This window comes from Stegodyphus dumicola, chromosome 1, assembly GCF_044657685.1.
Source record: "Stegodyphus dumicola isolate Sdum_Otavi_A_Nest chromosome 1, ASM4465768v1".
Classification (NCBI taxonomy): domain Eukaryota; kingdom Metazoa; phylum Arthropoda; class Arachnida; order Araneae; family Eresidae; genus Stegodyphus; species Stegodyphus dumicola.
The window spans coordinates 259,162,567-259,177,615 of record NC_140768.1 but is presented as its reverse complement, the minus strand read 5'-3'; the positions used below and the strand labels follow the sequence as shown (position 1 = coordinate 259,177,615).

General features: G+C 30.3%; 1 protein-coding gene across 1 annotated transcript in view; it reads left to right on the top strand.

The window, feature by feature from the left end:
- The first annotated feature begins 5,955 nt into the window (after positions 1–5,955).
- LOC118185504 (T-box transcription factor TBX20-like) overlaps positions 5,956–15,049 on the top strand; it is a 237,682-nt gene continuing 228,588 nt past the window's right edge. The window contains exon 1 of the mRNA XM_085827378.1: positions 5,956–7,250. Within this exon, the coding sequence (XP_085683504.1) occupies positions 7,025–7,250 (226 nt within the window). The 5' untranslated portion in view covers positions 5,956–7,024. The remainder of the gene's footprint in view (positions 7,251–15,049) is intronic.

The following is a 15,049-nucleotide window of genomic DNA, read 5'->3' as shown; positions in this document are numbered from 1 at the left end:
GAATGACTTATACTTTTTACTTCTTTGTACGAAGTAAAGGAAGTATTGCAATCGGGAAAAATTTTGGGTATCATATTTCAACGAAAGTATTCATTTTGACCGCTATCGGTTGCAATTTAATGATGTTTTTGCATGTCATCTGTATGTAAGGATAGAATAAAGGACACTTTTTTCCAAAACGGATTGCAAAATGGACTTAAAATGGATTCAGAAGAGATTTTTTTCCGTGACGTCTGTACGTACGTATGTATGTATCTAGCATAATTCAAAAACGAGTAGCCCTAGATGTTGAAATTTTGTATATAAGACGGCTATAACATGAAGTTGTGCACCTTCGTTTTTGATTGCAATCAGATGCACCAAAAGTATGTAAAAATATACATATAAATTCTGCTCAATAATTTGATGCTTACTTGGAAGAAAGACGAAACACTCTCACATATTTAGTTGTTGTTAATTATGGTAGATTGGTTTATTCTCCTTGATAAGTCAATTAATCTGCGATCAATGATAATAGCTACTTTTTCATTACTTAAAATTATTACTTTTTATTTTGGTATTTTTGCGATTAAAGATTTTTTTTTTTACAAATTATTATGTTTTCAAAGCATTCGAGGTTTAGAAAAAAGTAAATTAGGTGATTTATGTTTTTCTATATTTTTCAATTTTCACTGAAGATATTTTGAGGTTTCATGTATTTTTGCCTTGTCGCAAAGTAAGAACTGAATTAATTGAATGAGAAATATATCTCTAAGAAATTACAGGAAATAAGTTTAAATGAAACGCAGCAAAAAAATTTGTATAATTTAATAGGCCATACATGCAAGTTATGTTGTGTCCATATCAGATTGTTTTCTTATAATTAACTAATCATATATATCAAGGCATCTTTATCAATTTTTAGTTTTGATCTGATCGCAGTTTAAAAAATTTTCAGTGTGAAGGAAGACTTCCCGAATAATTAAAAAATACAAATGCTTAATAAATCATCTCTATGACTTCTAAAAATAATGTCTTTCTGCCCCCCGATTAGTGTGGTGGTTAACGGTGCTGAATGCTATTGTGTTGGGTCAAGCTCAAATTCCGGAAACATGGATGTTTTTCAAATGTATACTGTTCTTGTGGCATAGGGATAGTTAAAATACACTCGAATCGAAAATTCTCTTGTAAGGATGCTGGTAGAAGAATAGGAGGTGAATTCGTTTTCCGGGCTGTTTTTCAATTAAAACTGGTACAAGGTTAGACAAAAGTCTTACTGTCACCTATAATCTCACATATGTTTTCGTCCTTTTGAACATGATTAATTCATGGATAAATAATAATAATATACAAATTAAAATCACAAATCAGTGCAATAATTTAAAATTATTCTTTGCTTCCGACTTCATCCGTCACCTGTGAAAGGTACGCAGTATTCGAGGCAAAGATTATACATAAAATTAATGTGCGATTAATTGCGCAAAATAATAAGCACATTTAAAAAATATTCTTCATTATTTAAATTTTTTTTAAAAGTACGAATGTAAGTTTTCAAGAATTTTTTCCCCCCTAAGTGAACTTAATAATACGCACTTCTGTTTTGATGAAGGAATTATTTGTAGTGCAACATTTTCAAAAGCTACAAGAGTCTTGCACGTGCTACTATGCTACATTCACAGCATTACTATCTAAGACTCAGTAAAATAAATAAATAAATAAATAATAGGTAAATAATAGTTTCATTTCAGATGATATTGAAGATATAAATAAAATATCCAGAAGTCAGGATATCATTTATGAGACAGCTAATCAATTTTCTCTTCAGCCATATAAATATCGAAAAACATCATATTCCTCAAAAAGCAGATATTTTTAAGTAGTCAAATCTCTACATATAATAAAAGAAAGAGTCTGTGTGTTTTTCATTCGTGCTGCGCGTAAGCTAATAGACCCAGGGCTACGAAATTTGGTATACAGGTGCAATCTAGACAAGAGCCAATGCAACTCTAAGCGAGTTTTTCAAAATTCGAATCAGATTTTTTTATTTTATCTTTTTTGATGAAATTGCATCATTTTGAATAGTTTCATTCTTTTAGAAATGTGGTTTTGTAAACAGTTTTTCATTCAATTGTATACCGGACTGCTGACTGTTGAAAATCAGCACGGTTGCCACTTGGAAAAATGAGGGCGATAATTCTGTGCAGTTTTTTAATTTAATGCTTCTCTTAAAAGTAACTCATAATTAAAATTAATAGATTTTTGTAGATTCCCAATTAGATTTACAAATCGAATTATAAGTTTACAAAAAATAAGGGTTTAAAAGAACTAAATACATCATTCATCTGTGAAACTTACTTGCGAAGGCAATGAAAAAATGTAAATGTTTCTAACTTTAGATTTCTTTTCTATCATTTGAGATTTTTAATTTCAAAATTTCAAACGTTTCATCATTAAACATGATACTAATGACTAAAGTTTTTCTAAATTAAGATAAAGATTCGGTTTTTATTTCGTTATTAATTAATCAACTTTACAAAAAGGCGATGGAATTCACACCTTAAACATAGATTTCTAAAATTCTAAATAGAAAAAATTCTTATTGAAAATGAAGACCGCCTACGTCTATCGTTTAGCTATCGAATAAAAACTTATAGTATAGGGAGGAAAATCCCTTTTCTCTTATGCGGCTTTTAAAATTACCCTATTTGAATAATATTTGATAAAGATAGTGGCAGTTATTCAAGAAGCCTTACTATCAAACCGTGCCCGTGAAAGCAAATATTCTTTACAAATTATTTTGTGTGTTTTATTCAATAATTACTAACGCGTACTTATTCATGACAGTTAAATCTAATGTTATGCAACTACACGTGATTGCATTCGCAAAATATATTGCGCTAAGCTATAAGTACTTTACGGTTTCTGGTGTAAGAACACCATAAAATATTTGCTTCAAAATTTAATTAAATATCGCAGAAGTCTTCTTACATATTTTTTAAAAATATATAAGAAGTTTTTTATTAATTCTTATATATTTAAAAATATATAAGAACTTTGTTTGAAGTTTAAAAATATTAATAAGTTTGAATTTCTTATTAACACAATAATAAAAAAATTGTAGATGTATAGCATATATCGGAAGGGAAATAACAAGGCTTCATTGCGTTTCCCAAATAATAATAGGAAAAAATATAAAGAAAGTCTCAAAGATTTACATTAAAAAATTAATAATTACCAATAATTAGGTAACAATTAAGTGATTTTATTTTTTCTTTTAATTCGTGTTAACAACATGTATGAGAAGAATGTTTAAATACGAAAGAAATTAGAGAGAAAGAAATAGCATTTCTTTAGAAGGTTGTGCAAAAACCTTTGCGGCATCTCTTCAAAAATATTTCATCATACATTTTTTCCCCTCAAAATATACGAGTTTACGGAAAAAAAAATACTGCAAACTCTTTAACAAATGTATAAAAATAATAAATCCTGAAAGCTTTCAGATTTTATATTCCGCCCAAGCGGGCGTTTTTTCATTTACAGACTCATACACGGTTCAAGAGCATTTATACTAATGCCACTTTGGGCTGAAATTATTTAAAAACAGCATATATTTAGAAATTCCGAAAGACAGTCTCGCACGCTGGTTATATAAACGTTTTATTCCCTATAGTGTTGCCACTCTCGCTTTTAAACTGTTAAGTTTTTAATAAAAAAAATCGTTTAAGTTTTGCAAAATACGAAATAGATAATAAAACAAATTCCAAATTCGGGCTTCGATGTGCCTGTATTAAGGAGGACTACGTTATTCAAAAATTGATGGCTCTAAGTACCCCTGTTTTCTCACAGGGCGAGAAAAATACATACATTCATGTAGATAATTCATTATTAATTTCTTCAAATTTAATATAGGGCAATAATATTTGGTAGCAACAGTTTGAGAAGTGACACAGCAGTTTATAGTGATTCGACTCCGAGACTGATAGCCCTTCTGTGCTAACGCCCATTTAGGCTAAAAAAAGAAAGAAAAGTATATTTTTCTGATTTTCACAACAGAAAGAGTGTGAAAATTCCTTATTTCAGATTAAAAACTCCTTCTCTAAGAAATAATCCTCATCTTGAAGTAAATTATATATATATATACAAGGTTAAACTTTCCAGAAATTCCTAGAATGAAAATTATAGGAAACGATCTGAAGCAACAGATGCATATGAACATGAAATTCAGGTGCAGGTCATTATTGATAAACCGCAATCACAGTAACTCTACTACTAATGAAGAGAAACACGTATTGGTTTATCTCAAAATGCATGGAGCTTCTTTTATCCAAGCTGTTGCCAAAGAAATACTAAGTTTTACGTCTTGTGGAAGTAAAGAGTGTCTAGAAAATGTACATATGCCGTTTTACTTGAAATGAAGCATAGTAAAATATTTCCAAGTTTCATTTAGCACAGATAAAACACAGATTAATACTTTGCAGAAAGACTGTCAAAGTAACGAATATTCTAGTGAAATAATGAAAAGCCTGTTAGTACATTTTTTTAAATAAATTGTAACCTTAACAACTGTAACTTTAAGATGAAGTAAAAGTAGATGATTAGAAAGAAGCTGATTAAGCGTATTCTCAATTAAGATCAAAATAAAAATATAGCTAAAAATAAAAAATTTCATTATTTATTAGTGTAGGTAATTAACTATGACTAGACAAATACCTTTAAGAAAAACTTAACTAGTTGCAATCATTAAATAAGTTGATCTTTCGAAATTAAGATATAAAAGAAATCGGAAAATAAGTATAAAAGAAATCGGAAACCAAAGCTTTGAAAGAAAAATCTAATAAAGTACTTATATGAAGAAGAACACTAAATATCAGCGTATATATTAAGCTGAACTATATTTTGCACTGAAAAGCAATTTACTCAAGTCTTATTAAAAAAAAAAAAAAAAAGTAGTTGAGAAATTAAGCAAAATATCAAAAATTTTTACTGATAATTTTCAAATTAATTATATTAGATGCAAACCAGTTTCCGATAACAAAAATTATTTAAGCTTCTTTTAAGAGTTTTAATAATACAACATCGTTTTCAAAATCCATAAATCTTTTTTATTTTGTCTATGATGCATTTTCAAAGGAAGGTGTATGGAATATAACAAGCATGTTTTAGAAATGCATTATTTTACCTTAACCAGTGCTATAATTTATCCATATGATAATCACTAAGTTATTTTTAAATGTCAAATATATGAATATTAGTTAGAATCTCTTAAGTTTCATTTAACGAATACAGAGGGCACAGGGGACATTTTGAGTCTCAGAATATTTATCTGAGTGGCGGAAGTATTCAAACAGAAACATTTCTGTTAAAGTCTCATAATTTTAGGCTCTGTTAATTCTGTCTTTTTCTATCTGTTTAATTCTGTTAAAAATTCTGAAAAAGTAATAAATCTATGATTATTCTATAGCAGGAATTTTTTTTATTCAACTGAATTTTGAATCCTTTTTCAAAAATATTCAAAACGAAAATATGACAGGAAACTGAGTTCTAATTTTAGTTATGGGACTGACTTGTTTTTCAGGAGATAATAATCTGTTGTATTGGTTAAATTCAATTATATGAATCGTAATTAATTTTACAATGACGAATATGATCCTTTAGCATTTGAGAAAAGGAAACTCGATATATATTCTTTCAAAAAATAAAAACATATAAGGCATACAAAAAAAGAAGAAAACCCTTTGACAATGATCCAACTTTTACAACAGAAGTCAGTTCACTATAATCGTTTGCTAAAATGAAACGAATGAAAAGGCAATCTACTCTAATCGAGAGCTATGATCTTCCAACTTCGTTTCTCTAGGGACGAGTATCATCTGCTAGGTGGCGCCACACACCAGCACCTCCGTCGCGTTAAAATCTCGCCCGGCAGTGCCACTCGAAAGCATGCCTGCGACACACACACATACATACATAACACATAGAACACTCACGCATACAACACGAAGCTCTCATTTTTTAATTCTTTTGTTTTTGCTTTTTCTTCTTATTTTTCTCTACTTTGCTTTATCTTTCGTTACACACCGGCGTCTGTGATTGGAAGAAGTGTGAGGGAGATCGGCAAAGCCTTCCCTGTGTCGTCAGAACCGATATTTCGTTTGTTTACTTTTTATGCATTTCGTTTCCGAGGAGGGCCGGTTCGGTTTGTGTTGACTGGGTGTGACTAACTGGAAGGTGGCGCTATGTGCATGTGACTAAATGCCCGACCCCCCAACGGACTGGCTAAGTGAGTGAGTAACAAGTTGAGTTGAGGAGAGAGCGGTCTTCTTCACTCGTCTTTGGAGTTCGATTTTTTTAAAGGCTTATTATCATCTCAATGAGGCTTTGTTTGGGGACATCTCCGGCGTAGACGAACTTCGACAACATTTCTCCAATGCAATAATGGTCACGCCTTAATCCTAAACTTAGATCATATTCAAAAACTTAAAATTTTAATTAGAGACTGAAATCTGAAACTTCATTTTCTCCGCGGGCCTCATTCACTAAAACTGAATTTTTATTAGGAAATTTTCGTTCACAAATGATTGTCATCATGATTGCTGAGGCATTCGCTGCAATCTTTGGTCCATACAGAAGAATGACAAGCAGAATTATGACCATTGTTCGTATTAGTAAAAAGAGATGGTCTTGTCAAGTTTTATGATAACAACCAACTTCAAGAGCAGTTTATGGAAATGAAAATGAATTTATCCGTCAGCAGTAATAATTAATTCATCTTAAAGATCTGTTCTAAATTTCTGAACAATAGCAATTAGAGAAATTTTCAGAAAATAATAGTTGATAAAGATCAGAAACAGAATTGAAGTTGGTAAAATCTTTTGTAAAAGTAAAGCTTAATTTTTCTCATCTTCTCCTGTTAGAAGCTTGATTACTGTAAAAGAAGATTAGAAGTAGTTATTTTTATCAAGAAGGTTTCACATATTTACCGACGGATAGTAGGGTGACGTGCCGCGACGCAGCTAAGCCTAACGCCGCCTGTGAGGCAAGGTCTATGGTCGTCCCGGCAGCGGTCCGTCACTCAATGGACGCCGCCGCAGGACCAAGGTCCAGCGGCTTCCAAATTCTTCACCGCCGTCCTTACCCTATGGCCATGTCGAGTAGGGCCAAAGACTTTTCCATTGATGCCCTCATGTCAACCACGGTTACAGAAGAAAGTTCGGAAGAATCTGAGAGAGATACCCCACTGGGACGGGACACTACTTCGATATCACCTTTAGGTAAGTCTTCATACAATTCAATTTCAAAATATTCATTAAAAATGCACTTTTTTTAAAATCGTATTAAGACAAAGATGTAAACAAAGAGAAATATTATTTCACAAACTTTTATTTGTGCTACTTCATATAAATGCTATCATTCTTACCAGTTAGCATTTTTATTTTAAAATGATGCATACACACAAACGTTTTCTTTTTTCATGATCTAAAAATTAAAATATATGTTTTGTACAATTCTTCTGCTTATAATGCTTAAATAAAAATTGAATTAGCATTACTTTAAATTTCAATTTAAAAGAAACTACAGTTATTTCAAGTTAGCAGATATTACTGATACTTATAAAGCGATGAATATTGGATCGATCTTATGTATAAAATCACATTTCAGATTTTTCTTTGAGATTCTCTTAATAGCTTAAACTCTTAATTGTCTAATAATGTCTTAGTAGTTATAGAATAATACTCATTCATAAAGGCTAGCAATGATACTTACCCTACAATATGAAAGTTTTGCAAGTACGTCAAAAAATTTGTAATAATAATAAATAAGTTATTGACACTAAAGTGACACACTTATTGACACATAATTCACATTGCATTTACTTCAATAAATGTAGTTTCCTGTAGATGTTCATATATTTTCTTTCGTACATAAGAATAATGCAAATTTATTGCTTTCTCTACAAATCCAAGGTTTGTTATTTATTTATTTAATATCATATAATAACAATCTGTATAATTTTAATATACCTCTTTCAGTTCGTGAAAATATGCATTATATGTCTAAGAGGGAAAATATTTGGATTTAACCCAAATTAATTACTATTTCTTTCATTTAAAAAGCTATATGTAGCACAAATTTATTCTGTTATGTTATGTGCATTGCAAATCCGTTACAGAAGTATGCATCATATGCATTATAAATTTGGAAATGAAGGAGATTTGTACATTTTATGCCTAAATATTTATATATTTATACCGAAAATTGCTTAAATAATTTCATTATTATTATTATTTAACATTTTGGAAAAAAAATCTTTTATAGTTAAGTTTTACAGCTTATAAGTTAGTTAAGATTCTGTCAAGTTTACTAATAATTTACTGCTAGCATTATTTTAAAGAAATTAATTTTTTTTTTTTTTTTTTTTTTATGCAAAATAATTTGACATGCATTCTAAATGCTGCTGAAAGAAATACGTGCGTTATTTGAACCTTTCTCAATCTGACTGAAAAAGTATGAACTGAAATATTATGAGAATACATAGTAAAACATTTTTATTATTAACTACTTCTGTAGTAGCATGCATTAGTATTCCAGACATTAATACAGACTGCTGCAGTCCCTTACATAAGTTAAACTAGCTAACTTGTTTTGCAACTTGAAATTTTTTGCATTTATGCAAATCTTCGCTTTGACCACCAGTCTAATCAAAACTAATTGGTCTCTTTACATATATATGTACTAAAAAATTGTTTTGAATGTTCTTTCAAATAAAATTATTTCTTTTCAAATTGTACTAGTATTCCCTTTCTCTTGTTTCATTGATAATCTATTTACCTAATATGCAAAATCTAACAGTTATTAAAATTACATTTTTCCATATTTACTTAGCTAGTTTATTAAAATTAGCTAAATAAAGGTAGAATTTCGGACAAATAATGAAGTTCCTTTTAACATGCAATTCTTGCACATAGCATTTTTGTACTTCTTCAAATACTGGTACATGGTTTTACATTTGGCAGTAACTAAGAATTAAGCTACATACATAAAATTTCGCCTACTTTTTAATGTCCTGTGAATATTTGCATACAATCTCTTCCTGTAAAAGTCTGTTTTATAATTCGCTGAAATTTTTTAGCTGCATTTGACATCGTCCAGTATGAGGCACAAAGGCGCAAATAACCTAGTAGAGTTCACAAGCAACAGTCAGTAGTACCTCTAACTGTAATAATAAAATATTGATGCATTTAAACCATTTGCAGTAAATACATCTCCTATTGTTACATAAAATAATAAATTCTATAACAATTTACTGCGTTTTTTTTCTTTTGTTTTATTTATTAATTTTTTTAGTACTTTTTAACTTGCTAATGTGAAGTAATGTTGCGCAAAAGTAAATGTATTTGTATGTTGTCAAATTACTACATAAAGGATAAGACAACTGACTTAAAAAATGATTTTCTAAAATTAACTTCAGCTACGAAAACTATTAAATTTAATCATTTAAATTACATCGAATTTTGACAATATGGAATCAACCTCAAATAATTAAATTTAATTCTTTTTACTAATAATAACTAAAATTTTAATGCGTCGTAGTTTAATTTCCTTAAGCATGTTTTTTGCATAGAAGATTGAGAGTTTTTTGCGATACATGTGCTTCAATTGCATCAAAAGTTTTTACATATTCTTCATAGATTATCTAATTATTATTTATAGTGTAAGTAAAAGCTATAAACCAGAAATTTTAAGAGAGGTTTTTTTTAAGTCATACAATTCTACAGAACTGGATGAATATAGCTATTAAGCAATAGTAGCTTATAAACATAATATAATAAATTCACTGTGTGGCATTAAAGTAATACGTAAACAATACTTTAACACTAATTATTTATTATCGTATTAGTATTTATAAAAGATATGTCGAATTTTATTTTTATATATGTAATATATACTATATGTAATGTGCTCCAAACGTCATAAAAATAATGAACTTTATTTCTCAAACAGATTTTTATTTATATAAACAAATTTCAAACTTTTGAAGTCTCGAAGTGCATGGAACAGAAAGATTACTCTTGAATATTATTAAATGAATTGGAATTATTAAAAATATCGGAAGAAATTATGTTTCATTCTTTAATAGGAATTTAATTCACTGTATTGTTTTCCTCTGAAACATTATCCTCTCCTATCACATAAGTAATAATTAAAAAAGTCGATATGCTGTTGAGTCAAAAGTTAATTAGTCCAGAATTTTAAAATTTAATTATAATTGCTAGTAAAATTAAATTGTTCGATGCACTTTTTATTTAAATCCATGTGATCCGTTTACGTTTTAGATTTTTCAACGAAATCTCTCAATTTTCAAAACAAATTTCAAGTCCTCATCCAATGTTATTACATTCTCTTCAGATAACAGTAATTTCGTGTTTGGTAAACACTCTCTCAAACCAGATTGCTTGGAATAATGCAAAATGTATTCCCCCTCCTCCTAAGTGGAGGGTTCTACCCGTTTATAGACATTGGCCACTACTAAGGCCTGAAGCCCGGGTCTCTTTATTACGAAGGCACCTAACTGTTGCCTTCTGTTAAGGGACGGAAAAAGTACATCCATGTGTTCTCTGGGATTCGAACCCGGGACCTTCGGTACGATAGTCACACTCACTAACCACTTTCCCGTATGGATGGTATAACGCAAAATACAGGAGTTGGTATTTTGCCTTGATGGAAGAATTTCTAAGAAAAATTTGCTGTTGATTACGTATCACGAAAGCAGAGGAAATGGAAGAACTGAGTTTTCCAGTTTCTTCTGTCAGTTTTTAATGATTTTATCCGTTTAATTACTGGCTAGTCAACCTTGTAGTTATTATTTGCAAGCTTTATAAAGAAATGCGTTTCGTCATGATTGCACATGTCAGATGTTTCCTTTTATCTAATGTTCAAATTTTCTTTCGTAATAAAAATATATCAAGTGGTGTCAAAATCATAGATTTTATTGGAAAGACATATTAACAATGTAGCATTACGGAGAAGTATATTAACGAGGTTACGGAAAAGATATATTAACTACTTTTATTAACTACAAAGCATTATTTTTGCAATCATTGAGAATTTACTTGTGGTGTGTAAGGTTTCTGCAAACTTAAGAGAAAATAACGTTAAATTTAGCCTCTTATCAGAAATATTACGTAATTCCCTTTTCTAAGAAAATTTCCAAACAATTTCTATAGATTTCTATCCGAAATTTGCTTGTTGTATTAAATTTCATCAGTACTTAAAACTTGTATACTTTAGAACTTTTCTCGAATTTCCTTTGTTTGTAACATTGGCAAATTTTATCTTTTTACTTCTTCTCTCTATATCGATGAATTATATAGACATGCAAGTTCAAATGTGCATATAAGCATAATTATTTACTTACATCATTAGGTTTTGTAACTATCGTGATTTGCACACTATTTGATATATGGAAACTCATATTTCAAACTTGGAATTTATAAACTCATAAAAAATTAATTTTGAGCCCAAAGAAGCATTATCCTAGAAGAGCTATTAGTCTCGAAACGGCATTATGCGTCGGCACTATAAACGACGTATCACTTTCTAAATTGTTGCCACCAAATACTATCGCCCTGTTTTATATTTAAAGAAATTAATTAATGAAGAATCTGCATGAATATATGTATGTTTCTCCCATCTTGAAAAAACGACGGTATCTAGAGCCATCAAATTTGGAATAACCCAATCCTTCATCCGAACATGAGCACCTGGAAGCCCGAATTTTAAATTTTGAACTTGTTTTATTATCTATTTCATATTTCGCAAAACTTTAAGGAATTTCTGATTAACAAGCTCAACGATTTCAAAGCGATCAGTGGCAACACTATAAGAAAAAAAATATCTCGATTGCGCGTGACTGTCTATCGGAAAATCTAAAAGCATGCAGTTTTTAAATATTTCGTGATACTGTTGTTTAACTGAATTTTAAGTGGTTTAAGTGAGAAAAACGTTATATTTAATAAATAAAGGTAACACACGAAACATTAAAAAACGCTCCTTTAGGCGTAATATAAAATCGGAAAGCTTCCAGATTTTTGTTATTTCATTTCTAATAGCATCTTCGTTGATGTTTAATCATATATGGTCACCATTTAGGCCACAGTCGGATTGCAACCACTGGTCCCTTGTAGTTTATCTTAAGTTTAACTTTCTGTTACTGGTCATTAATCTAGCTGCATGGATATTTTGTCTTTCATCTCATACGTAGAGTAAATTTAAGCCAATTTCTGGTAGAAATTCTTTAAGAGTGGCAGATTCTTCTCGAATACTTTATTAACATTAATTGACCAATCTGTTTGCCATTAATTGTGTCATAATGCAAAGATTTGGTTTGCCATTCAGTAATAAATATTCTATAGACAAATTTCATTCTTTTTGGACAATATTATTACCGAAGGCTTATAAAACCAAAATTACTCCCAACCAAGTTATCTAGACTTTTACGTAAAAACCTTCCCAAGTATACTAAATCATGACAGATTTTTGAAGTAACTTTTCTTTTTGTAATTACCTTTAATACCTTTCTTTATATTCTGAATTACTCTTTTATTTGTGATAATTTTAGAAATGTTCTACTTAATAGAAATCTTCATCTAAGAATATATCAAATAGTACACTCTTATTAGTCCAGCGTATTTTAAAAATCATTAGACTAGCGAATTATTCTCCAGTTTGGGTAACGATTTGCTTCTGAAGCGAAAAAAAAATTATGGCGTTTGAGACTCAAAATGAATTGAGCCTCTTCACTTGGAATTAGTACGAAAAATTAGTAAGGTTTAAGGTGTTTTCTTCCTCCTTCCCGCATGTCTTCGTGGTGTAATTGGAAGGATATAATTTGGCGATTGGCTTCCCTAATCCCCAGCTGCCCTTTCAAAGGGAAAGTATGTAAAGTACTTTCTCCCTCCTTTCCGCTTGCCTTCGTGGTGTAATTAGAAGCATACTCGACGGGTGTCGAGAGATTCAGGGTTTGAGTCCCGGCGAGGGTATTGTTCATTTTTCTAGTCTCCTGCATAACCTAATGACTCTACAAATATATTAGAGAAATAAAATTTTACTGATAGCTAAATTAAATCTGTGTACAGCCTTTACATATAATAAGCCTATATTACGTAATTTTCTCAAATATTTAAAAATCATTATATCGATTTAAGTAACTTAAACGTTTTCATGTTCCTCCCCAATCAGATAAAGACACTTCTTATTTGCAATTTACATCCTTCTGCGCTTCGTTTAAGAATTTAATTAGAATGTTAAACGTGTTTACTTTATTATAATACATATTTTAATTTATATGTTCTATGTTACAATGGGACACGGCTTCAATGCTAGAAAACTTTGTCTCTTATAATTTTAATTTCATTATTCCGAAGAGTATAAGCACTGCTTAGTTCTCACAGAAAATTATGCTGTCTGATCCTCTACAAGAGGGATTACACACAAAGCGCTAAATAACAGACTGTATATATAAACTACTCTACGTAAAAGAAGCTATAAGTTCACTAAAAGGAGCTACAAGTTCACTGCAACAGTTATATAAAGGTAATTGCAAATTATATATTGCAAATTTACGGTTAACAAAAAGAAATATTAAATAAGGTTGGGTGAACGTGATTAGTGTTGGAAGGAAGAAACTAATGATATTGTTCCTTTTCAGTTTAGAAAATAATTGGAAATGAAATAGCAAACCAGAAGACATTAAAGAATCTTGAGAATTCTACCGTTGATCTCCGAAAAGCTGACGAAAAATCGTAAGCATATAGGTAAAGGAAAGGGTGGGAATTCAAACCTATTTAGAAGAAGATTTTCGGAAGTTAGAGTCGATATAATAGGTATTTCCAAGGAGAGATTTCATGGTGCACGAGATTATTAGGGATTATTGACATTTCCTCTCTAAGCGTATTTTCCCATGACGAGATTACAGAGATTTTACCGTTCGGGGTTTCCCGTTTTAAGAACGTAATTTAGAGGTTATTTATTTTTGGTCAAAAAAAAATTAAAAATAAAAATATCCATTTTTTTTTAGCTTAATAGGTCTGAAGTTTTCAAATCTAACATGTCAAAGAAATTTAACAAGATACTTCCCATACTTAAACTATTTTATTTATTTGTCTTTCTGTTTATTATAATTTATAGGTTCTTTATGCTTGGTTTAACATTATATTGATGGTTACAGCAATAATTTTTTTTATTACAAGGTAAAAAATGGGTTGATCTTTCAAGGTTTTAATTAGCATTAAATTTATATACGTGTTTTTATAAAGTTTCAAGACAAATGCGTGGAAGTTAATAAGCATGATTCAATAATTTTACTACGCTTGTAACAAATCATCAGTGCATGCCATTCATAGTTTTACTTCCAAAGCAGCGCGCATCAGTTGTCGAATGGATAGGACAGCTAAACAGCAATAATTCGCTTCGGTTTTGTGCCCGCTGGCGGCCGAGCGGTAAAGTCGCTGAACACTGATAGTTCTGCCCGAGTTAGAATCTCGCGAACGGTTAGCTGTATGGGCATTTCGTGTTTCCCCCATGTGTAACGTATACACGAGTCCATTTCCTTTAGAAAGGTCTTCCAAGAAGGCATCTCTTATTAGGCAGATAACCCTCGAGTGTTTTGCCATAATCAAATAAACCAAACCTAAAACCACTCCCGTTTCGAAAATATAGGGAGCACGCTAACTACACATGCGGTGTTGTAGTTTTTTTCGTATATAACATGAATGCGAATTAGTTTTCCACGAAGGCATCTTTCCTCTTGCAGATATTCCTTATGAGATTTACTTTAATCAGGTTCAAACCAGCGTTCTAAAATAAAATATCAGTTAATTAGTTATTGTTCTAAAAACATGGTATATAAAGAAGCCCGTCAGGAATAATTCTAAGGTATCCAATTCTGTTTTGTCTAAAAACTTTTTAAAATTTTTCTGACAGCATTTTAGTTAATACTAAATTACAGCAAGTTTTATAGAACATACATTTTATGTTGAAACTTTCTACAAATGGCTTCAAATTTTAATGG